Source organism: Perca fluviatilis, chromosome 5 (genome assembly GCF_010015445.1).
Source record: "Perca fluviatilis chromosome 5, GENO_Pfluv_1.0, whole genome shotgun sequence".
Lineage (NCBI taxonomy): Eukaryota > Metazoa > Chordata > Actinopteri > Perciformes > Percidae > Perca > Perca fluviatilis.
In genome coordinates this window covers 26,914,320-26,938,136 of record NC_053116.1, presented here as the reverse complement: position 1 = coordinate 26,938,136, position 23,817 = coordinate 26,914,320, and the positions used below count along the sequence as shown (strand labels likewise).

Here is a 23,817-nt window from a genome sequence, read left to right as displayed (position 1 = left end):
ATATCATATATGTTCACTCAAAGAATTGCCAGGGGGAACTTGTGGTGTCTGTGTACTATTTTGTAAATAAAGTGCTATATGTTATCAATTTGGATACTGATCCTACAGATAAATAAAACATGTATAACTTTCCATTTAACAAGAAAATTGTAAACTACATTCTGTTACTTAAACTTTCATGGTATAGCAAGATATTTCTGCCCATCTAAACATTCACTCTTGCACATGTTATAAACACATACTGTAGAGTACACACACACACACACACACACACACACACACACACACACACACACACACACACACACACACACACACACACACACACACACACACACACACACACACACACACACACACACACACACGCCCTTTAATAAATCAAATCACACAGTGCACCGGTAACTGTCATCCAAATACAGAAAAGTTGATTTTCAGGATATTGAAGAGAACCACAATGATTTCTTAACAAGGGTTATTGATCCCACATGTTTGTAATGAGGGCCAAGAAAAGCACTTTATTAGATGAAATGTGATAGCCTCAGTGTCCCGCATAGGACTTGTATCTCTGATTTTTGGATTTCAGCCAAGAATGAGTTTCATCACAATCTTTTTGTCAAGATTTGGAAAGCATCAGAAATGTCTGGGTGCCAAAATGAAGGTGTGAGGGGTAATTGTTATGTGAAATGTAAGTTTTGAGTCGTAAGGGATATGAAGACACCAACTCTGAAGTTAACTTAATAAACTCTGTAATGTACTAAGATGCTGTGTATGCAGAGCTGAAACTGGAGAAAGAAGGCCTGAAATGTAAACAAAGATATTCAAGTAGATAATGTCAAAGGTCCAGACACTCAAGCATACATTGGAGTGAGAACAAAAGAAGTGGTGCCTGAGGAAACAAGTATCAAGACATTTCTGTACTAAACCGAGGTCCAGAGGAAGCAGAGGGCATGACTACTTCCTTCTTCCTGTCTGTAACCGCAGCGGCCTATGAAGTGTCAGCTGAGAAGGAAGGGATCAGCTGGGTGTCATTCTCTCTAGTCGACAAGGTCAAACTCATATCTGCATAATGAGTGTTTGGTGTGTCTCTGTTCAAAATGTGTACATGCATGGTGTGTGTTGATGTGAAAAGAGATGAGTTGAATGCCATCCAAGTAGGATAGGTTAATGGTTCTTTGCCTTGTGAGTGAATGTCTTTTCCTGATATCGACGCACGGACATGTGCATGTGTGCTTGTGTTTTTACGAGTGCATGTGTTGTGAATGAGTCTGGTAAATCTGTCATTTTGCGTGTGGCCCACGTCCCTCTCAAACTGTCAGAAAACTCAAAACATTTCCTCGAGTGCTTTGCGGCACTGCAGACCTGATGTAAATCATGTCACTGCAGTATGAGAAATATTTTACATCATCATATTGCCCTTTCCCACTGGCTCATTTCTCTACCCAAACAAAAGCAGACCAGTAATAATAAAAATAAAAAAATGTTTGTATTGAGAACGCTTTCTGTAAATCTCAGTAAGTCTCATGTATTTGATCTTTGAAAAAAAAAGAGCATCTGGTTTTCACATACTGTATGCAGGGATGTTTCTGTTGAGGAAGAGGGGATATCATAAAGCAAATCTGACATGTTTCCTTCAAAATTAATATTGGATGGCTTTACCCATGACAAACAAGTGTAAAATGTATCTCCAGTTAGAAAAAAAAGACTGGTCTTTATACTATGTCTCTATGTCATTACAGAAGAAATACAAGGTCTAAGAGAGCCGACCAAGTGGACTGAGAATGAATAGAAATCTGTCTCTCCTGTGTTTCCGTTCTACTACTCAGGGAGTCGTCTTAGAGATCTGTGTGGCCAAGGAGAGCAAAAAGTGGAATGAAATGTTGAAAAAATCCAAATATGTCTCTGCTCTCCCACACAGGGATTTGGGGTTTTAAATATCTGTGTGGTCTTACTGAGATTAAATGGCAATAAAGGGAGTGGTGTTAAACAGAAAATGAAGTGGTTTGATTACCGAAACTGGTTTTGTCTCTCTGGGAGATTTTTACGGAGAAGTTATAACATGTGGCCAGAATTTAAAATGGAGACATTTAATCACTGTATGAATTGCCAAGGTGAGGCTATTTGGTGGAAACAAAAGATCACAATGTTCATTTATTAACCTTGGATTATCAAGGGGAGGATGACTGACCACAAATGATTCTTCCCAGCAATACCAAGCTGCTGCTTCACACTGTCCAAACTTTTAAACTGACCACGTAAACCACAGTTTTGTGTCTTGGGGGTTAAAAAAGGTATGTATTGAATTTCAAACATCAAATTATTACTACATTTTCTCTGAAACATATGTATCATTAACATAAACAAACAAGAACATTGCCAAGACCTCTGGAAGCCTCTCCCGGTCTTGAGATTTGCAATACTGAGACTGACTTCCCATGGAGGCAAAATCACTAGTTAGTCAATATCTAGTGCATTGGATTAAATAAAAGGTTTGGTTGACATGTGTCACACTCTTCCAACATATGTTTTTCAGTATATTGAAAGAGAAAATCTTAGGCTGAAGAAGGTGACCCCAGACAGCAGTAGTGGACACAAATGTCTTCTTCATAACAGAAAGAAATGGGGTTCATGGCAAAATATGTTCTTCTTCTACAGTTTGAGCAGTAACAGTAACATAGGCTACAAATAATTTTAATCATGGACTCAGTTTTACGGTACGTGCAGTATAACAATGCATCACAATTTGGCCATGACACATTCATTTTTAAATATGCTACATGTAAATGCAGTGAAGAAATTTGCTCAAGGACCAGGAAAATGTTTCTCATACTATTTCTTCTCCAAGTTTGTCCTGGGCAGGCTGACAATTCTGAACTTTCAATCTCTTTGGCACATTGTCAAATGCACATTGCTGATATTTTAGGGGATTTAAAAGGGTTTGTATTAATGCATTGCTGTGAGCCCCAAAAGGACTTAAAGGTAAACATGGCATTGTTTATTGATGATGTCAGAAACAATTAACTAAACGGCATAGGTGCCAACTTGGGTTAAACATTGCAACCAGCATCAGACTGTTGTAAAATAACCACAGAACACCCCATGCCCCATCTGAACATCAAACATAATTGAAAAGAATAATTAATCTACACAGCTTCTTCTGCACAAAATATCACTTTGTCCACCGTATTCCGTTGCCTGTGCTGACCGGAAAACTATTATCTACTCCTCTTACATTGCTAAATGCCAATGGATTTTGTGTTTTTAAATCTGAAAGCGCAATTCTGTTTCTGCTTGCAATAATTTTGCTTGATAAGACTTTACTTTTGTGGTCGTAACCAGTTTATTAGCAATGTCCATTGAGCACAGTGGTAGAGCTTACATGGAGCTAACAGCAAAGAGCTTCAGCTGCCAGACATGCATGATGAGTGACCCAGGCAGGGAGAGGCAAGGTTGGACATGGAGAGCAGTTTCCAGTACAAACAGCCAATGTTCAGTGGAGAGAAGTCAGATTCTGTAATACTAACAGGAAATGAGGACCAACATATTCAGGCGCGCGCACACACACACACACACACACACACACACACACACACACACAAACAATTACAAACAGACAGACACAAATTTCATAAAAGCAGTTCAAAGCAGGACAGCTGGATGAACTGGCCTCTGCAAGTCTGTGGTCTAAGCAGCTGTTTGATCCTCAAAGAAACCCGTTTTCTAAGTACTGTCGATTTACTTCCAGACAGCACTGAAAACATTCAGTCATGGCAAGAACCTCTCACCAAAGTGTGTGGGATTATTTTTCCAAACATCTACTCCCATGGATCCAATAAAATATTCATTTTAGGAAAAAAAAAAAAGAAAAAAAGAGAGAAGTCACCTACGTGACTTCCTGGGAGGCGTAAGAGCTGCAACCAACATTTTGGCAATGAAAAGAGCAGGAGACTGACCACACTTGATCTTTGTTTGTCTCTGCAGCATCTTTTTCTCATAAAAATTAAACAAAAAAACATTCATAAAGAGGAGCTGCTGTATCATCCCAAATATGGAGCCCACATGTATTCATGTTTAGTCCTGCATTAATCCAGTAAATGGTAAAGTATACTTTCAGTCTTAAGAGATTTATATTTGTTTTAGCTTGAAACAAACATAGTTTACCAGTTCACAAGTCAATATGGAGAAGGACATTGCATACAGTATACTGGCCCGGCTTCTGTCCCATCAAGGAATTATATTTAGTTGCCATTCTTAGGTAGATAGTGGAAGTTTTAGGCCCCGTCCACACGTACGAAAACGATCTTTTTTTTACCCGTCTTCCCTGGATTCGTTTCAAGAAAAGTTGCGTCCAAACGAATCCACTTGTAAATGACTCAACACGCTACTTCATATTCCAGGCCTATAGGCGGAGCTGTTTCTGCTACAGAAATTCACAAAAAACGGAGAAGAAGAGCATAGTCATTTCTTTTTTCAATAGTTCATAGTAATGACTTTATTGTAATTAGGAAAATCTATTTTATCAAAACATTTTCAAGTTTTCAGGACAAATGACACCAGTGCAATCAGTGACATAGTCATTTCCACTTCCTATCATAACATGACCAGATTATAACGTTCTCTTAATACATCCGTGGACTATAATCACTTTCACCACTGCTCATTTTATAAAGGCTGCCGCAAGAAAACGTGTCTTTGTTTACATTGTATAATGTGGTGTTGGATTGCCTTTTATTTTGCATGATTGCAGCGCGCTAGTAGCGAGCTCACGTTAGCGCGCTAGCTCTAACATCGGCAGTCAAACAAACATCAATGATCCATGAATGACGTTAGCTACATAACGTTAGCAATATATCTTGTGTAGAATCCAGAGGGAAGGGTCAGGGAGCAGAGACACAGTATTTAGATGAAGTGAGCTGGTTTGACCATGGAGATGGGATGTGCTGGCTTAGCTTTAACGCAGTTGTGTGCGTCAGCAGCCGTGGGAGAGGGTGTAAAAGAGGGGTGTGGCGATGACATCATCGATACGGATCCGTATTCACCATCCATACGAAGCCAAACGAGAGCCGTTTTCTGATTTTTTTCACCCTGAGACCAGGTTTCAAAAAAGTGCGTTTTCAGGCAGTGCGTTTGCAGGATTCGTCTGGACGGTCGGCCCAAACGATGCAAAACATGTGCGTTTGCACAAAAAAACGTTTCCGTGTGGATGGCCCCTTAATTGTAGTGCTACGTATTGTTTACTGATGTTGGAGAGATACAAGTGTAGAGTAAAAACTTCTAGTGCATGTAGACAATATGGTCACAGACATTATGCTTTCCCTCTTCCATAAATTAGGCTTTAAATCACATGTTGATCACTTTTTTTTAGTTGATTTACCTGTCCTATTACTTTTCAACAAATGCCTTAATTAAAAAACAGGTAGTTTTTTAGTGCCGTATTATACCGTGACTCCAAAAGTAGTCCCATTCCAATAATTATTCATAAGAGTGTTTTCTAATCTGCCCCCTTTAAAAGTTGTGGGTAGCTTTAAGCAACTAAACGTACTACCTATTATATATGTTTAGAATATGGAAACCTCATATCCATGGTTAAAAGAAACCAACATTTACAGTTGATAGGACAGAAGACACAAACACTGACCTTCTTAAGACTTTGCTGCAGTTTAACTTCTCCTGACCATTTTTCTTTAGAGGACAGTCTCTCACTTTCCTATACTCAGACACACCAAATGACAAAGACTAGATTCAAACAAAATGGAACTGATCACAGCTCTACTGAAATCATGGGGGAAGCCAAATCACTGGCACTATAAAGCTTGTCATGAAAAAACAAAGCGCAGAATTAAGCGCACATATAATGCATTTTTTAGTTCTCGTATAGAGATGTACGGAATTCGGACTTGCATACACAAAGCCTTGCTCTTCTTCTCAAAGCTGAATGTTCCACACACTCAAAATGCTTAACTTGCTATGTCTGCTCTGACCCCCTACAATGTTAATGCATTGGAGATGGAGGAAGCAGCTGATTAGATAATCACTCCAATTGTAAGCAGTATATGCAGATAGATGAAGCAGAGAAATGTGTTAACAGCCCGAGCAAGACACTGCATGCTTGACTGAAGTCACTGAGTGCCTCCCCTCAGCCTGTTATTTATTTGTCTGAGCTGTAATTAATGATGGTGAAGGTCATGAGGTTGTGACTCTGGGAGGAAACACTACCAGTAAAAACATGTTTATGGTGGTAGACACTTGACGGTACAAGGCTGTGGAGATAGAGGCTTTCATTAAAGAGTTAAAAAAAAGGACTGCTTTACTTATTTTTCACTTTTAATGTAAAGGTATGTACATATTGAGGACGGTCATGCAGCTAAAGTATATAGAGGACTGACTGGAACTCTCTCTCTCTTTCTTTCTGTCTCTGTCTCATATGTATGCCTTTCTCTCTATCACCAAACACACACGCTCACAAACAAAAGTAAAAAAACAACGTGAAGACCTTTCACCTTTCAACCTCAACCACTTTTTGTCAAACTCAGTTATGTTTAACAGATGCAAGAAGCAAACAAATGAGATGGAACATGTGTGTGTGTGTGCCTTTTGCTTTGCAGATTTCACAGCAGTAATCCATTTAATTTGACACCAAAACACTCACATAGAGTGATGTGAAAGAAGGTGCTTGTGTAGTTTAACATAAGCAGGCAAAATCTGTTAATCACACACACACACACACACACACACACACACACACACACACACACACACACACACACACACTTTTACAAGTCGTACAACAGTGTCTTCATTTTGTGTGTGTGTGTGTGTGTGTGTGTGTGTGTGTGTCTGTGTGTGTAAACCAGTAATTAGTGCAAATTTTTGTATTCTGAGCACCTCTAAAGCCACTGAGAGCTTTTTCTCCAACTGGGACCAAATTTAACGAGATCTTAGAACATCACAGAAGAGAGACTTAATTACAAAATCTCCTCCTTCGTTTATTCCTTCTTTTCTTTTATACTTTCCTTTTTTCTTTCCACAATTAATTCTTCCTTTTCCTCTTTCATATTTTCTGTCCATTCTTCATTTCTTGATTTCTTTAGTTATGTTGTCATCTTAACAAGACTAAGAGTCCACAGCCGTGTTAGCAGCTTTGTGAGGCTGTCAGCATGCAAACATGCATTAAAAAAAACTAAAGGCTAAAATGTTTTGATGGTTCACCATCTTAGCATTTTAGCGTGCTAACATGTTCTAGTTAGCACTATGTACAAAGTACAGCTGAGGCTGATGGGAATGCAATTAGTTTTGCAGGTACTTACTGTAGTTATGAACCAAAGTATTGGACAAATTAAAATCTTTACCTGATGAACTAGCTGAATGAGCTAGATGAAAGGTTCAGGGATCACAAAAGTTAGTACAATTCATCCTAAGGGGAACATGAATGTCTGTATCAAATATAATGACCATCCATCCAATAGACATTTCACTCAAAACCATGAATTTCAATCTTGTGGTCGCACTGGATCAAAAAATAAACCTGATCTCACAGAAACACTGAGGTATTTCAGTCTTGACCAAAGTGGTGGGCTAAGCGCTGCACTGAGCCTCGGTGCCTCGGGAAGGAACTCTTTTTGGTGGAACATGTGTACGTTCAAAAGTTGTTATAGTCGTGCAACAGAAAACTCTTGGACAGATTGGACAGATAGTCTAGCTAGCTGTCTGGATTTACCCTGCAGAGATCTGAGGAGCAGTTAATCATAGTCCTCATAAATCCACCAAAATGCCAACACAAAGGAAGGGTTAACGGAAATCCAGTCGAAAAAAAGGACATACGGTGGAATTTCCGGCGGCAACGAGGCAATCCCGGAAGTGGAAGGTCGTGGATATAGACCAGGGTCGACCAACAGACATGGCATTGCCATCCCTAGAGCCACGCTGCTAGAATGCCTCAAAACCAGTGTTGGGGAGTAACGGAATACATGTAACGGCGTTACGTATTCAGAATACAAATTATGAGTAACTGTACTCCGTTACAGTTACAATTTAAATAGTTGGCATTTAGAATACAGTTACATTGTTAAAATCAATGGATTACATGACGATACTTCTCTGTTTCACGAGTTTATTCACTCTGACTAAATTAAGGCAACTCTATGCATTTTCCAGAATCCCCGATATGAAATAGAAAAAAATAGCTATTTGCGTGATCAGTCACAATGGAGTCGGAACCGGCACGACAGAGCCAGGGCAGGAATAAGTTTCTATCTTGGAAATTCAAACAGCATTTCACATTAAAGAACAAACAGGGAGAGTGAAATATAACTGTGCAGTGCAGCCTCTGCTTGCCAGCAACCAACCTGCTTTCGGCGTCCAAATTACTCCACCTCCAACCTGAAGAAGCATCTTAAAGTAAGCTATTTTTTAATTAGCCAAGAGTAGTCGTCTGCTGTAGTTTTACTGGTCACCTTGCTATTTTAACATTGACGTGCGACTTTACATTCTCCTAGGTGCTGATTTACTAGCTCCAAAGCCGTTTAAAGACTGACTAGCCCCGTTTGACATGCTAACTAACGTTAGCTAAAATTAGCTTGTGGTAGCTTAGACTGCGGTTAGATTTTTGTAGTATGCAGTTCGGGACTACCAATACAATAATCTATCTGCTTGTTCAGGTACACATTCAGCTAGTTGGAATAAAAAGAACACACCATTATAGGCCTGTTTAGTAAAATGGATGTGATAGCTGCATTCCTACACTTATAAAACGCAATTCAATGTGGAAGTAATCCTAGTATTCAGAATACGTTACTCAGATTGAGTAACGTAACGGAATACGTTACAAATTACATTTGTGGGCATGTATTCTGTATTCTGTAACGAAATACGCTTTGAAAGTATCCTTCCCAACACTGCTCAAAACTCATTCCTGCAGACTGTTTCATTACCTGCTTCCTTTGTCAGGTGTTTCCTTCCTGTTCATGATGCTCTTATATTCATCGTTATCTCCTTCTACTGCTTTATTCCCCTCCTCTTTCCATCTTATGTGCTGTTTAGTACAACATACAACATATTTTAACCTCCTACAGGCTAACAAACAGAAAGCTGAGTCGGCTTGTGAGGAGGGAAACAACTCAAGGTGCTGACACATTCCTGGACACTGGTTTTATTCATTACAGTATGCTTCTTTTTTTAAAGCTGAAACTTTACTTGACATTATTTGAGGTGGTTGCCTCATAATCTCCATCTCCTCTTTCCTCTTGTTGTAAACATGGTCATAATTACAACACTGTCCTGCCTTTGTGTTTTTCTCTTCTCTCATACTGTATTCCCCTCTTATACTGCATGGAATACTTTACACTTTCCTCCCCCATCTCCTTTTATTTTCCTTAATTCCATCTCCTCTCCTAAAGGGAGGAGCCTTTATATTTCTTGCGCTCATTAAAAGATGACGTCCTGCCTCTATTTTCCTCCTTCACAGAACCAATAAAAGTCTTCTGAGCTTCCTCTGTCTCTGAGCCTCCCTATCTTTGTCCTTTCTCTTCATTAAGAATGATGGCCTTATTCAGGCTTCATTAGAATCATTAATAGTCTGTAGTGTATTGTACCTTTGCAGGGATGTGGGGGAACAATGTGGCACCAAACTGTACGATTTACTGTACACTTAGTTTGTTATACTGCAGTTATCACAACATGTGCCATATGGGGACTGCTGTTAAAAAGGGGGCCATGTAGTGCCGCGAATGCATTAATATTTTGTATCCTGGGTCTCAAACTCATTAAAATGGCTTTCTCCAAATTAGGCAGGAACTGGAAGATACAGAAGAAACACTGAGAGCAGAGCAGAGACTAATGCGGCAAAAGGATTCAACTGCTGAGCAGCCAAAATCTCTGAAAGCCCATATACCAACTTGACAAGCCAGGGTTTGGAGGAGAAAAGTGCCATGCTGAGAGCTGCTTCTCTGCTCTTCACTGGAGACATTTTGGCAAAACGTATAGAGCTGCTTAACAGCGTAGGTCAATGCAGTCACCTAATATATGCAAGCAGGGTCTGTTGGGTTCATTTTTGACCACATTGTACTGTCAGAGTTAATGACAATCCAAATGGAGACACAGACACACTTTGAGTGAAAACAGAGAAAGTGTCTCTGGGTGCGTACAGACACATATTGTAATGGAAATGTGTTCAAGCAAGTAGGAATTAAAAGTCAATCAGTTACCTGTGGTTCCTTTCCCGTTTGAATGCAGTCCTCTCTGTTGCCAGGTAACGGAGGCCAGTAGATCTTTTAAGGAAGATAAAAAGAAGGATGGAGGAACAGAAAGAAGAAAAAGGAGTGTGATGATTAATGACCTCATCACTTTGAAGTAATGCAAACATCCACCTTATTCAGCCATATTGCAACATGTAATTGCTTTGTTGAACCCGTGCAGGCTTGATGTGATTCTGTCAATGCAATCAAAACATATTAATCAGCCCATGTGTTAAATTTGAATTATTTTTCCTGCAAACTGAACTCTATAGCAATTAGAGGCAAATTGAGCAGAGCAGATGCTCTACATATGAGGAAACAACGTCTTTGGAATGATAGGCTGAGGACTTGGGGAGCTAACTTTTGGCTTGTAAAGCTGAAACCTCCTTGATTGAGACATGACAGACCCATTTATCATTCCAGTTATATAAAAAGGGTCAGTTCATCCAAATTACAAAAAAAATGTTTTGTCTTGTTGCAGCCAAGCATATTATTTGATTTTATATGTCCAGGCTTTGAGATAATCTCTTTCAGATATATCTGCCTCCACTTCAATACAACGGATGTAAACACTGGACACATCTGGAGACAGATGTGTGTCTACAAAACCTTGACCAATTAACCCCAAACTACCTGTATGGTTAGATACCACTGCAAGTGATAAACATTTTTTGATTTATATGAACTTTACCTTTATTAAGGGAAAAAACTAATTTAATTTGAGACTGACTTCTACTTTAATACCAATTAACAATCTTACTTTAGTTAGGCCTTTCCTTTGGGAAACACTCCACTTGCCTACTATTGATGGTGATACGTACTCAACAACATACAAACAGAAACACAGGGAATCTTTGTGATGCTGTGAAACACTTTTAAACTGGCAACAGATGTGAATGTAAAAGTGACTCCAGAGACTCGGTCCCCTTCAGTGTCAATCTTATTAAATTAGACATTTAGAAATTAAATTAGACATTTTGCTACAAACAAACACAAAACATGTGCCCAGCCAAACCTTCAGAGTGTCCTAACTAGACCATCTTGAGCTTAAAGAAACAAATAAATTAAACTGTCTTCAATTTTCTCTTCTTAAGTTCTCACAGTATAGATCCAAGATTTCCTGATGGGGAAAGTCCCAAAGTATTCCTCTTATTCTGCCAATTCAACCAGGAGAAGAGGTGAATCTCAGATAAGCATGAAATAGAATTTGGACCTGAAACAATGGTACTATAGTTTTCACACTGCTTTCAGCTAATGAAAAATGAAATGAAATTGCCACTGAAGAGGAAAGCCCAACTCTGTCTCAGTACTGAGACAATGACGTGTGTGTGATAGTTGCAAGCAGACAATAAGTCTTTGTGTGGAAACTGGCTTTGTTTTGGCTAACAAGGAGAAAAGAAAGCAGCAAGGAAAACAAACTTGGTCCTGACTTGCATTACTATGTCTGATTGTCTCAGTGTGTATGGACAGCATGTGTGCGTCAAGGGGCCACTGTGGTAGCTATAGGTTTTTTAAGAGTGTGTGAATGGGGAGAAATAAAGTGATATATGTGACAGAAACAGAAATTCACCACACCCTGAATTTTATATCAGCAGTGAAAGTTTGACATGGATTTTATCTCCTCTGTCATAAATTCTATTTCATCACAGGCAGCACAGTGGACTCACTATAAATCAGGATGAATGAAACCTGGCTCACAAAGATTGAAATTCTCTGACAAGTCCTGTAAGGATAAAGGATGTAAAATTGGAGAGCCTAGAAATACTTTAACCACTCTAAGATAATAAAAAATGACAACTGACATTCAATGTATAAGATGAAATATCAAATATGATATACACCATGCAATAAATCAAATTGAGAGAATATTGAAGACATCTTCATGGTAATGCACACTGCCTGTTGGCTCAAGGGAGGTATTTCATATCAACTAGTGTTGTAAGTATAAATATGTGTAGTCTACAAACTTTCAGTCTTGTAAGGATCAAACCTACTCTATGTATGCTGCAAAACTTACAAATACATATATGTCCAGGGGCACACAGAATTTGAGTTTACTATATATTGTCTTACTCAAACTATTATTGCCATTTTTTGCCTAATTTTAAACTAGTCCTTTAAGTAAGGGGTTCAGAATTTTAAAAGAACAACAAAATCGAACGAGGTTTCTAGCTAAAAATATGTTTTATAATGGAAACTCAGCATGAAACGGACACTATTGCAAACTAGTTTTGATAGACAGCTCCACCTTCACACCATCTGATTGGATGGTCTGTCTGACACCCAGCCTGCTTTTGTCTAAAATTTGGCATGCAAATATGGGAATCCATTAGAAGCAATCATTTGTATCATGCCTGACTGCAATGAATAAATAAATTAGGGACGGTCTAAAACTTGGCTTGAAATGGTCAAGATCACTGGACCAGTTTCTTGGCACGATGCTGATATGATTGCGTGTCTGTTAAAGGTCTGGCTCACACACAGTCTGACCTAAAGCAGCCTGATAGCATGCCTGACTGATACTGATATACTGTGAAATCAGGCCCTGCCTAAAACCTGGCTGGCAATGGTCAGAGTCAGTGTACTGCAACATTCCATCCATCGTCCAAGAGTCTCGCTCTGCACGCTTTAGGCAATATGGCTGACCTCCACCATTTTCCTTCCACTGTTTCTTGGCACGTCAGCGATGTGACTCTACCTCTTCAGAGTGCCCTTTAATTATAAATCCACCCTCGGACATTATTCACATTTGTAATGTCTTTGATCTTTGAACAGTGTTAATTTTACCTGCAGAAAAATATATCCAGAGCTGGAAACAAGCGAGCCAAGTAAGGCCAAGCCAAGTAAAAATGACCAAAACTTTTAACTTTCTTTTTGACTAAACAGCAGGGGCTTAACAAACATCAGTAGCTCCAGACACAATACTTTAGAAGTCAGCCAAACTCATGGAAAGATAGAAATCATCAAATTATGTCTTTGTTCATGTGCCAGCAGCTAAACAATCCGCAATAGATCAAAACCCTCCTGGATACTTTATGCTAGTTAGTTCAGACCATACCAACTGAGGAAAGAGACTAAACAACAGCTGAAAAATTGATGAACCCCACTTACACCCCACTGTTTTTTTACAGTGTAGGCACATAAAACACATCAAATACATTCCTTTTAGCATTCTTATTATGCGATTGCCATATACCCCGTGGCCATAAATGTCACAATATTGTTTATGTGCACTCAACATGTAACTATTCAAAACAGTATACTGTAATAGCTGGGACCCAAGCTACCGTATGTAGCAACAGCACGCTGCTGCACGCTGATGTAAGCAGGTGCTTTTCCATTCTGGTTGACTCGGTTGTAATTTTTGCACAAAACCATCTGTCTTCTTTGTCAGCTCAGTGTTACTGAGCCAAAGCGAAATTTGGCAGAAGCAAACAGATTGAATCATGGGCTGTGATGAGTTTATTTTTGAGTCAATCCGGATGCAACAAGGCTAGAATTGCATGCTTTAAATACTGAACTGAAACATTGTAAGAATCTTTGCAGTCTTCAATCCTGAAACTAAATCAGAGAAGAAAAAAGTACTCCCTGGGGAGAGGGTTCAAATTTCGACACAACCTCTGCTTTTATCAACACGTCACTTTTTACATTGTATTCTTTTGAGGCCAATGGGATTATTATAGCATTATGCTACACTAAGTAAACTGGGCCAGAAGCCATCTCCAAAATCACCAAGGAAGCACAGCCACAAGATATACTGCACATAAGTAAACACTGAGCAAAATAAACTAGCTGTCTGAACATGTTTGCATTATATACAATAATCAAAGATGTTATATCAAATACTAATCATACCTGCTTATGCTTTAGGGAAGGAGAAAGTGGAATATTTACTCCATCATATGAAACATTTACATGAACTAAATCACTATTTGTTTTAGTTTTTCCATGGTAATTATCATTAAGCAACTTTCCAGATTTGATTCAGTAAGAACTGGATCCAGTTTGAGCAGAAACACACTGGTTGCATTGATGTAATGCCATCAGACTTGTTTTCTACCAAAGCCTTGTGTTTAGAATCACACCTTCCTCCCATTTTCAATTTTACTACACTGTTGATCAGAGTTATAGTGGAAACGGTGGTAACTGTTTATGCCAAAGACATATTGTAAGCTCTGGTGGGCAGAGTTTGAGCTGGAAAACTACCAGCTAGTGTAATTTATTTCACATTGGTTTACCACTTCATTCTGGTTGTGAAAACCTGTAACCATGTAAACCATGTTTTTCATAAAGTTTAGGTTTCTACCAGGCACAAAATAAGAAGTGTGGGAATACCACAAATATGGTAAGCCAAAAAAGTGCAATGGATAAAAATGGGATTTGCTTGGCAATGATTTACTTTTCATCTCTGAGTGAGAGATTTTAAATCACAGTTATAGGTTATAAGTGTGTGTTGCTGCAGCAATGTCGAAACAAGAAATGACATTCAACCCAAACACACACACACACACACACACGCACACACACACACACTTAAGAAAGACATTTAAAGGAATAGTTATAAATGTTAGGACATAAATAAATAAATAAAATAAATAAGATTAATACAGCAATCTCATGATGCTGCGTAGTATGGAACAGGAGCAGTGACATTGTTAGCCTAGCTTAACTGAAAGGGCCCTATTTTAACAATCTAAGCGCACGGCGTGAAGCACAAGGTGCAGGTGCGTTAAGAGTGTGTCCAAATTTGTTTGACGGCCATATGTTTGTGTGCTGCTGCGCTTCCCTGTATGTGTGTGTGTGTGTAACAAGCATATTGTGCACACGCTGTGCATAAGCCTATGCACATTTTACTAATAAGCTGATAAAATAACAATGAAATGCTGCGCAATTGACTTTAGACCAGGTTTTGGTTGGTCAATGGTGCGATCACTTCCCGCTGCCTCAAGATAGCAATACGCCAATAATTTACTTGAACACACCTCCCTGTAAGACCAGCACGCTCATTGCCGCAAAGATGGGTGCAGGTAGCCTAGAAATCCAGACCCCAATCCCAAAGATTAAGGGTCTGGCTTTGCGCTGCAACGAGAGGAAGCAGAGGAAACGGCTAGCACTATTAAAAAATATGCCAACCAGCATCTTTACAGCTTGAAATTAATATGTTGTATCTTATTGATTAAATGTGTACACATACAGAAATATAAAAATTATAATTTATAGTTTTTTTAGGGGAGTTTTGTGGTGTTGGTTTTTGAACTTGGGAGAGAGTCAGGCTAGTTCTTCGCTCCGGATTCCTCTCATTTTGCTAAGCTAGGCTATTGGCTCCTGGCTCTAGTTTGGCTGCCCTCCAGTTTTCAACATTGATGCCGGTTGTCACGGCAACATTGATTTACCATCAACATGTGTTCTTGGAGTGATAATTTCAAACAGTTTATATACATTCTGTTCTTTCTGTCTTTTCTCTTTCTTTCAGCTGGTGTATGGCGTATTTGGCAGCTGTGTGTCATCTTGTAAACCTTTGTTTCGTTGAACTGGCATCACGGATATATTTCACAACGGCTGGCTCTGATAGAAGCCTGGGCATAAAGGCTCAAACAATTCGCAGCAAACAAGAGTATCAGCAAGTTTCATGTGTGATCATCAGCCAAGACGGAGAGCAGTGGGAGAAGGCTAAGAGAGGAATTAAATGGTGGATAAGGTGGGCGACATCTGGCTCTCTGTTTATATAAATTCCCAGTTCACCCGTTTATTTTGTGTTGTGTCTTCGACCCATGTATGAGCACAGAATCACACACACACACACACACACACACACACACACACACACACACACACACACACACACACACACACACACACACACACACACACACACACACACTGCTGCTCTCAGCTAAAGTGCTGAAGTACACCAATGCTTTCTGTTTTAGAGAGAGCTATTTTTGTTCTGTGCTAGAAACCAGTTTAATGGAACAAAGCGTGGAGATACTGGGCGCAGTACTGGAAAATAAAAAATGTATTAATATATGGCATATTTTCTCTGAACTATTCTTCTTCAGATAAACATTTGAGATGAAATGTTTTAATTTAAATCTATTCATTTCCCTAGTGTCGAAGCCTTCCAATAAAAACTCTCTGAAAACTCGTAAGATATAACTCAAAAGGTATAATAACTCCCTAACTTCACAAATCACAGCTAAATGTATATCGTATGTCTTCTGTTCCACTAAGTAAATGAAAGTAAAAGTAATGAATTTCATTCTAATATGAGACACACATTTTTCCATAATTGTTAACATACTGGTCTGCACTGCCAAAGCACTGCATCATAGTGACATAAACTATGTGATCCTTGAAATTAATAAATGGATAGACTTTAATTGAACAGTTAAGTTTCAAAATCCAAGATCCAATATTTGTAGATTTAATTCTTTTTACCCTTTAAATCTGAAATGATGACAATAGCATCTTTCTCTCTCTCTGTTAGTCTGACTGTCAGCGTTTGATGACAGTTGAAATCTGGATCTTCTGGATCGTAATTCATCTCTCATGAAACTGTAACTCTCGCAGCATAACCGCTGTGTTTGACAAGCCTGAATGACAAATAAAATGTACAGATTAAAGGTGACGCAGATGGAAAACCAAGGTTTGATTCACGACTAGCTGCACTTTTACAGGTGTGAGATTGTAGAAATGTTTTGGCAAAGGAAGTAGGACGTAAAATGTGATTGTTGAGGTTAGAACAAGCCTGTCGAGGGAGATGCAATCCAGAAAAATCTTACTGCAATAAATGCATGTATACAAACTTGCACGTATACCGTATATAGATAAATTCCAGAATTGATCACTCAAAAATCACAAATTTACCCCAGAAAATAGGTGTGTGATCCATCATTTTTTCTTTTATTCCTGAAAACTGAGCTTCTTTAAGTTTTGTTAAAAATTCTCAGCACTGTTTTCTGTTCCCATTTTAGTGATGATGCAATAGCATTAATGTAAAATAAAATGGCTGTTCAGGTTTGAGTCACCACGTTTATGGTTGATGTATGAGTTTAAGAGTGCTTTAACAGATGTTCTGCAAAGAGGGAATTTAGGAAAAACACAAAATCGTACGCCTTCAAGCCATATATCATGTTCTGCAGATTAAAACCACTTGCAGAGTCACTGCAACTTAAATCAAAATGGAATGATAAATGTAGAGTAATATACAGTAACTCACCTTTTACAAAACATGAATCATTGGAGCAGATTATATTAAAATATTTATTCTACTTTTTTGGGCCTTCTATTGTCAATAGGACGGCTTAGACTTGAAAGGGGAGAGAGAGGGGGAATGACATGCAGCAAAGGTCCTCTACGCAGGTTCCGACCTGCGGCCACTGCGTTGAGGACTGAGCTTCTGCATATGGACGCACACTCTACCAGGTGAGCTACCCAGGAACCCAATACGTAAGTAACTTTAACTTATTTATTATATTATTATTTATCATCACCAAAAACCTCACCTCTTTGGACTCGCTGCTGGCAGGTCCCAGCATGAGAGAGTACATGATATCTTTCCCTCCCAGGAAGAGGCGGTCACGGTACTCATCCAGGAAGACGGTGGTGAGAGAGAGCTGGTCATGGTGACCGCTGAAGATGGACGACCTGTTGGTGGACAGCAGGTCTGCAGGGAGAGAGGAAAAGAACAGCATGAGCAATGGCACAAAAGAAACCCATTTCTTTTTGCATCAGTTTTAAGTTAAGCTATATAGTATTATAGTAGTGATGAAGACTTAATGACAGTTGTGAGTTTGACGCTACAGCCCCTGTTTTTAATAGTGAGACTACAAAAACATGTATACATCAGTTTAAATATTTCATGGTATTTGATAGTGAATTCTGTTGGCAGACATTTTTTTTTATTCATGTTTGCTCTCTGCTATATTTAAATTTAAATACATTTGCTGGACATTCATTCCCATCCATCACTGAACACTAGAAAACATGAAGAGACTGTTGGTCAGATTATTATTGTAATTTAAGGTCTTTCTAAATTCTTTTCCCCCAGTCAAACAAGAGGAAAACTATTTTTTATAGACTTATCTGATATGAGAAGATAGATTTTCTTGACACCTTAAAATTGTCTCCCTTTGTCCTGCTGCTGCCTTAAAGTGAATCTGACGGCATTCAGTTCAGACTTGTGCTGTATTAAAAGTGATATGTACATTTTCTCTCCAGTACAACAAAAATTGAATGTCTCCAGTGGGAATCCACATGTAACATCGCCTTTTGTTCCACTATACATCCATACAGTATTTTGTATTACACTCCTGTTGCCGCTGTCAACACACCATTCCTTCGCATTAAAGGATGTTTCTAGAAAAGAACTACAGGAAATGTAAAAACAATAATGTAACGTGTGATTAAATGTAGCAAAACCAGGCAATAATTCATACTACTCAAAGCCAATACATCACATCATAATAACAACAACTGTATTTGAATCCTGTGATGCTAAATTGTTTGAAAACCTCTACTGGTAAGTTTCAGAGGTGCAGGACTTTATGAGAGCACACACACAAGATACACACTCCCATATTAGTTAATATGTATCAGTAGGAGAGCATGAGTCTGTCTGCACACACCAGCATGCACCTGGCTCTCCTCTCTGATCTGGCAGCAGCTTCAAAGTCAAAAGGTTGATGCAACGACTCACCACGAGTGGTAGAGACGGGTTGAATTCAAGTTCAGTTAGACACACACACACACACACACACACACACACACACACACACACACACACACACACACACACACACACACACACACACACACACACACACACACACAACATAACAACAGCAAGCTTGTCTCTCAGCCTTGAAAATCTTCCACTTTCTCACACAAACACCTGTTATATCTGCCTCTCCTACCTTCCCTTCTTGACTCTTGAATGACTCTTCTTCTGTATCACCTCTCTCTCTTTCTCTCTCTCTCTCTCTCTCTCTCTCTCTCTCTCTCGGTATTGAGATAAAGAGAGAAATTCTTGTGTGAGTGGACTGATCTTCGGTATGCCAAACTTTCGGTGGAGAAGTCTTTGGGCCGAATCGGCTTTCCGTCTACCTGTCATCACTCGTCTGTCACGCTCGTTATTCCTCTCTCCCTCTCTTTCGCTCAGTCCAACACACACACACACGCACGCACACAAACACACAAGGTGAGAAAGTGGGCTCAGTCACTCACCACTGAGTACGTGTATTGACTGAGTGAAGCACAGGGGCCTCCTGTACCAGTGACACCTTGTCCATCACTAGGGCCTTGCAGACACACAAATGATCTGTTTTTATTAGAAATCTCTGTTTCTCAAACACATAGGCCTCTGTGCACAAACACACACCACCACACACACACACACCCCCCCCCACACACACACACACACACACACACACACACACACACACACACACACACACACACACACACACACACACACACACACACACACACACACACACACACACACACACACACACACACACACACTACAGTAGGGCTGCACACATATACGCATACACACAGCCTCACCCTGGACCCCCCTCATTAAGTGCAGAAGAAACTTTGACAGTGAGGGGAGAACGCTTTTAACAGTTCAACACTTTATAATGTTTTCTCTGTATATACTCCCTAATAGGATATTTAAAGCAGCCAAATCAAAAACCTGAACCAGCAACTCTGGTGAAACACTGTCCTCCCCTAAGGCCAGTCAACATCAAAGCCTGTTAAATGTTGTTACACAAAATCCTCTGAAGATAGTGAAAAAGGGAATAGTTTTATAAGAACGACTAGATATAAAACTTTAAAGTTGCTGGCAAGAAATAACGAGGAGACGCGAGTGGGAAGACATTGGGGAAACTCTGTAGGGAGTGAGGGAGTTGGAGAATGAAAGATAACGTCGGAGAGGCAAGGGGGTGGTGTATTGTGGCTTTTAGCGGCTGGTAAAAGTCAGAAAATAATGAGTAGGTACTGTAGGAAGAGAGACAGGCAGAGAAACCCACACGACAGACAGTGTAGCAATGTATGATGGATTTATTGTGACTGACAAGGGAAGCAGAAAACATATGATGAGACAAGATAAGCTTTAGAACTGTTTTACATTAGATACTGGAGATCCATTGCATGATATGCATTTTAATGCCAAATGTTTTTATTTTCTCAGTGTAGTTTGAATATATTGTTATTGCGACTTAAATTAACATATTGCTAAATGTTTCAGCATTTTTTGGAGGGAAAAAAAGCCAATAAAGTTACATGCAAAACAATCATTTTAGTGAGTTAACACTTTTGCACTGATACCAGTAGACATGTAGAGGCCCGGATATTACAGCTGGAAATATGTTTTTAATGACAAAGTTTATCAGCAGCACACACAGGCAGCTCCACACACCGTCAGCTGGTGACTGTCTGTCTCCACAAGTTCAACTTGTTCCACGTAGCTCTAAGCCCTGAGATGACCTTTGGCTGGAGATGAGTGACAAGACCGTGTGTGGGTGGGTGTATGTGTGCTGATAGTGTACGTTTGTGGTGTGTGCTGAGACCTGCAACAGATGATGTAGGTATTAGATCTAATGTTCACAGCACACCTCTTTGTTTTGACAGGAAAGATTGCAGAAGACGAATAATGTCAGGTTGCTAGGGCATAGTTGCATAGTTGTCAAATGTTTGTAACCCATGTGCATTTAAGTATAAGAAACTATCTGACCCCCACTAACAAGGTTTAATAGGTTTGTTATATTTATGTATTTTTGCCACAGACTTATCATGTTTGGCAATTTGGAAAAATGCGTAAGGGTGCGCCAGACTGGCATTTAAAATGAAGTTCTGTGTCTCTGAACAATGATTGTCTGTTTAACACAGACAATATCGTCATCATAACTCTTTCAGTATTTGTTTGGCATCTGCAGGTGTGTCTCAGTTCATTCGGACAGGTTCAAAGATCCAGTTTCCTGAACTTTCATCCTTTAATGGAGTGATCATCTGATTCTCTCTGTAAAGCTCAAGGTTATTGTTTTGCACAGTGTACCTTGTGACATTATTTTCCCCCCTTCATGCTGTTTACACACTTGCAAACACTCAGTCCTCAATCATGTTTGATGTCTCATTCTCTTCTTTCTTTCTGCCTTTGTGTCTCATAAATCACTCAGAAGTATACACAAATCTTCAAATAAAATCAAAAAATGTACACATACACACACACACACACACACACACGCGCACACACACACACACACACAGAAAACAGAGGGGAAAGGTGCGCTAACAGCTTCCATCTGCAGCTTGTTATCACTCCAGCAGCTCATCGCCTCACTGTGGAAACCACGCCACTGTCTCACCTCTCACCAAAATCTCTAGCTTGCTGTCTATCCGTCTTCACATCTCTTCCGTCTATCTATTTAACCTCTCACCTCTTCATCATGATCTCTCTTCTGTCTATTCATCTTTAACTTCCTCTCGGGTGTTTTTTTTCCTCTCTTGAAGTCCCTTCTAAATGTCTTCAATTTCATCTCTCAGGTCTGTCCATCTGTCTTCCTGTCTCTCTCACCTTTGCTTCTCTCTTGTCTCTCCTTTTTTCCGTCTTGTGTCCTAAGACCCTATACATCTACAAGATCCCTCACAGCATCCATAGGGAAACTTCTACATCTGTCTCCAATGTGTCTTTTTTCCCTAGAGGCAGCCAGCCGACGCTGCATTGACAAACAGCCGCCGTGCCAAACCGAAGCGACACGCGAAAGAGCATCTGGTTTCACTGTATGTGTCGAACCTCAGCTATCCCATCATGCAGTTTCAGCCACTTCAAAGATATGGATGCAGTAATTTATCCCGGGATATGTTTACATTGTCAATGTTCCGCTTAGTCAGGCCGAGGCATGCCGCGGTGTCTATCAAATCTGAGATGACTCGGACTCTGCAATTTAATTCACTGCTGCTGGTGAGATTTTTGTTTCATATGGGAGCTCACATGGTCCTTTCATCACCCAATGACTTCTAATTAATGAAAGAAAAGAAAAGATCTAGTGTGATGAAAATGAGGGCAGCATTACTGCAACAAAATGGTTAAAAGTAAGATTTGCACTGACAAGTCTGGAAACAAGAGTGAAAGTGGGTTCAAAAGGAGAAACAGAAGAAAAGAATTGAGCCGAGAATGAAAAAAGTGAACTTCCAAATCTTATGCTGACATCTCTCATGTACAAATTGGGCACAGGCAGAGTGTAAGCTGTGTTAAGCTGCAGACACACACAAATGCATGCATGCATGTATGTATGTAACACACACACACACACACAAAATAGTATTATCGTTGGCTCAGTGGGAGAGGGGGACACATCTGAAGCCCATTAGACCCCCTGTGCTACAAAATCCATACCAGAAAACACACACACACACACACACACACACACACACACACACACACACACACACACACACACACACACACGTACGTCCCTGGTTAAATCACACCTACTCCCATCTTCAGCTGACAAAACTGACTGTCAGTCTCTGTCGCAAAATATTGCTTTTTGACATTTTGTTTTTATGAGCTCTGACACACAAACACACACACTCACAAATAAATAAAGACCCTTTAGACTCATTACAACGCTGACAGATTTCCCAGGGTATCATTAGATTTCGGCTGTATATTATTGCAGTGTGCCAAGTATTTCTGGAATCTGCTGCATGCACAAAAAGTCATCTCACAGTGCTTCTCCTGCTCTCACCCCTCCCATTCCTCCTACATACACCCTCCTTTCCCAGGTCTCATATTGCCTCTCATCCTCTTCACTTTGTCTTTGTGAGATGTGTATTAGGGCTGCACAAATGGCCTACATTATTGATCACTTTCTGACCTCACATTTTTCATACATACTGTATAAAGAAAAAGAAGAAAATTCATGCCAAACTTATTTCTACTGTACTGTTGCATTTATTGTTGTCGACATAAATGTGTCAATGTATCTTTATATAGAATATAGGTCATATTCATACATGTATCTGAATTCGGAGTGTGTTGATACTGTAAGTGCAGGAAGTCAAAATACTAAACAAGTAGGATATTAACAACACATGCAGTACTGTATATTTATTTCTGAACCATGTCACAACTTCAGGGTAGCTGTACTTTGCATTTACAGTTACAGTAATAAAAAAATGTTAGTATGCTAACACGCCTTGGTCGCTGTCCATTTGTCTGTTATAAACGTCGTCGTCACTATCACATTGCATTATGGGATATGTATGCAGACTTAATGTCCAGTGTTTGCATACTGTAATATTTTCCTGCAAACAGTATGCCCTGCACATACTATTTAGGTTTCATACTAAGATTTTGAGACAGATGTGAGACACACTGAAGAATGTCACTTACTGTTTTAGCATAGCCTACTAAATAGCATGTTAGTATGGAATTTCGGACGCAGGCCAGAGCGGGATTGGATATATCAGGGTAAACAGGTTGGTTTAGTTTTCTCAGTGAAAACCTTCTCTTTCTCTCTCTCTCTGTCACTTGTGTAAAAGACGACGGCGGCAGATAAAAAAAAGGAAGAGC

General features: G+C 39.6%; 1 protein-coding gene across 2 annotated transcripts in view; it reads right to left on the bottom strand.

Moving 5' to 3' along the window:
* Positions 1-23,817, bottom strand: part of sema3bl (sema domain, immunoglobulin domain (Ig), short basic domain, secreted, (semaphorin) 3bl) — a 61,419-nt gene that overhangs the window by 24,757 nt on the left and 12,845 nt on the right. For both annotated transcript variants that reach the window (XM_039800937.1, XM_039800938.1), the window contains exons 2-3: positions 17,738-17,898; positions 10,203-10,265 (exon numbers count right to left, since the gene is read on the bottom strand). In XM_039800937.1, coding sequence (XP_039656871.1) covers positions 10,203-10,265; positions 17,738-17,898 — 224 coding nt within the window. The remainder of the gene's footprint in view (positions 1-10,202; positions 10,266-17,737; positions 17,899-23,817) is intronic.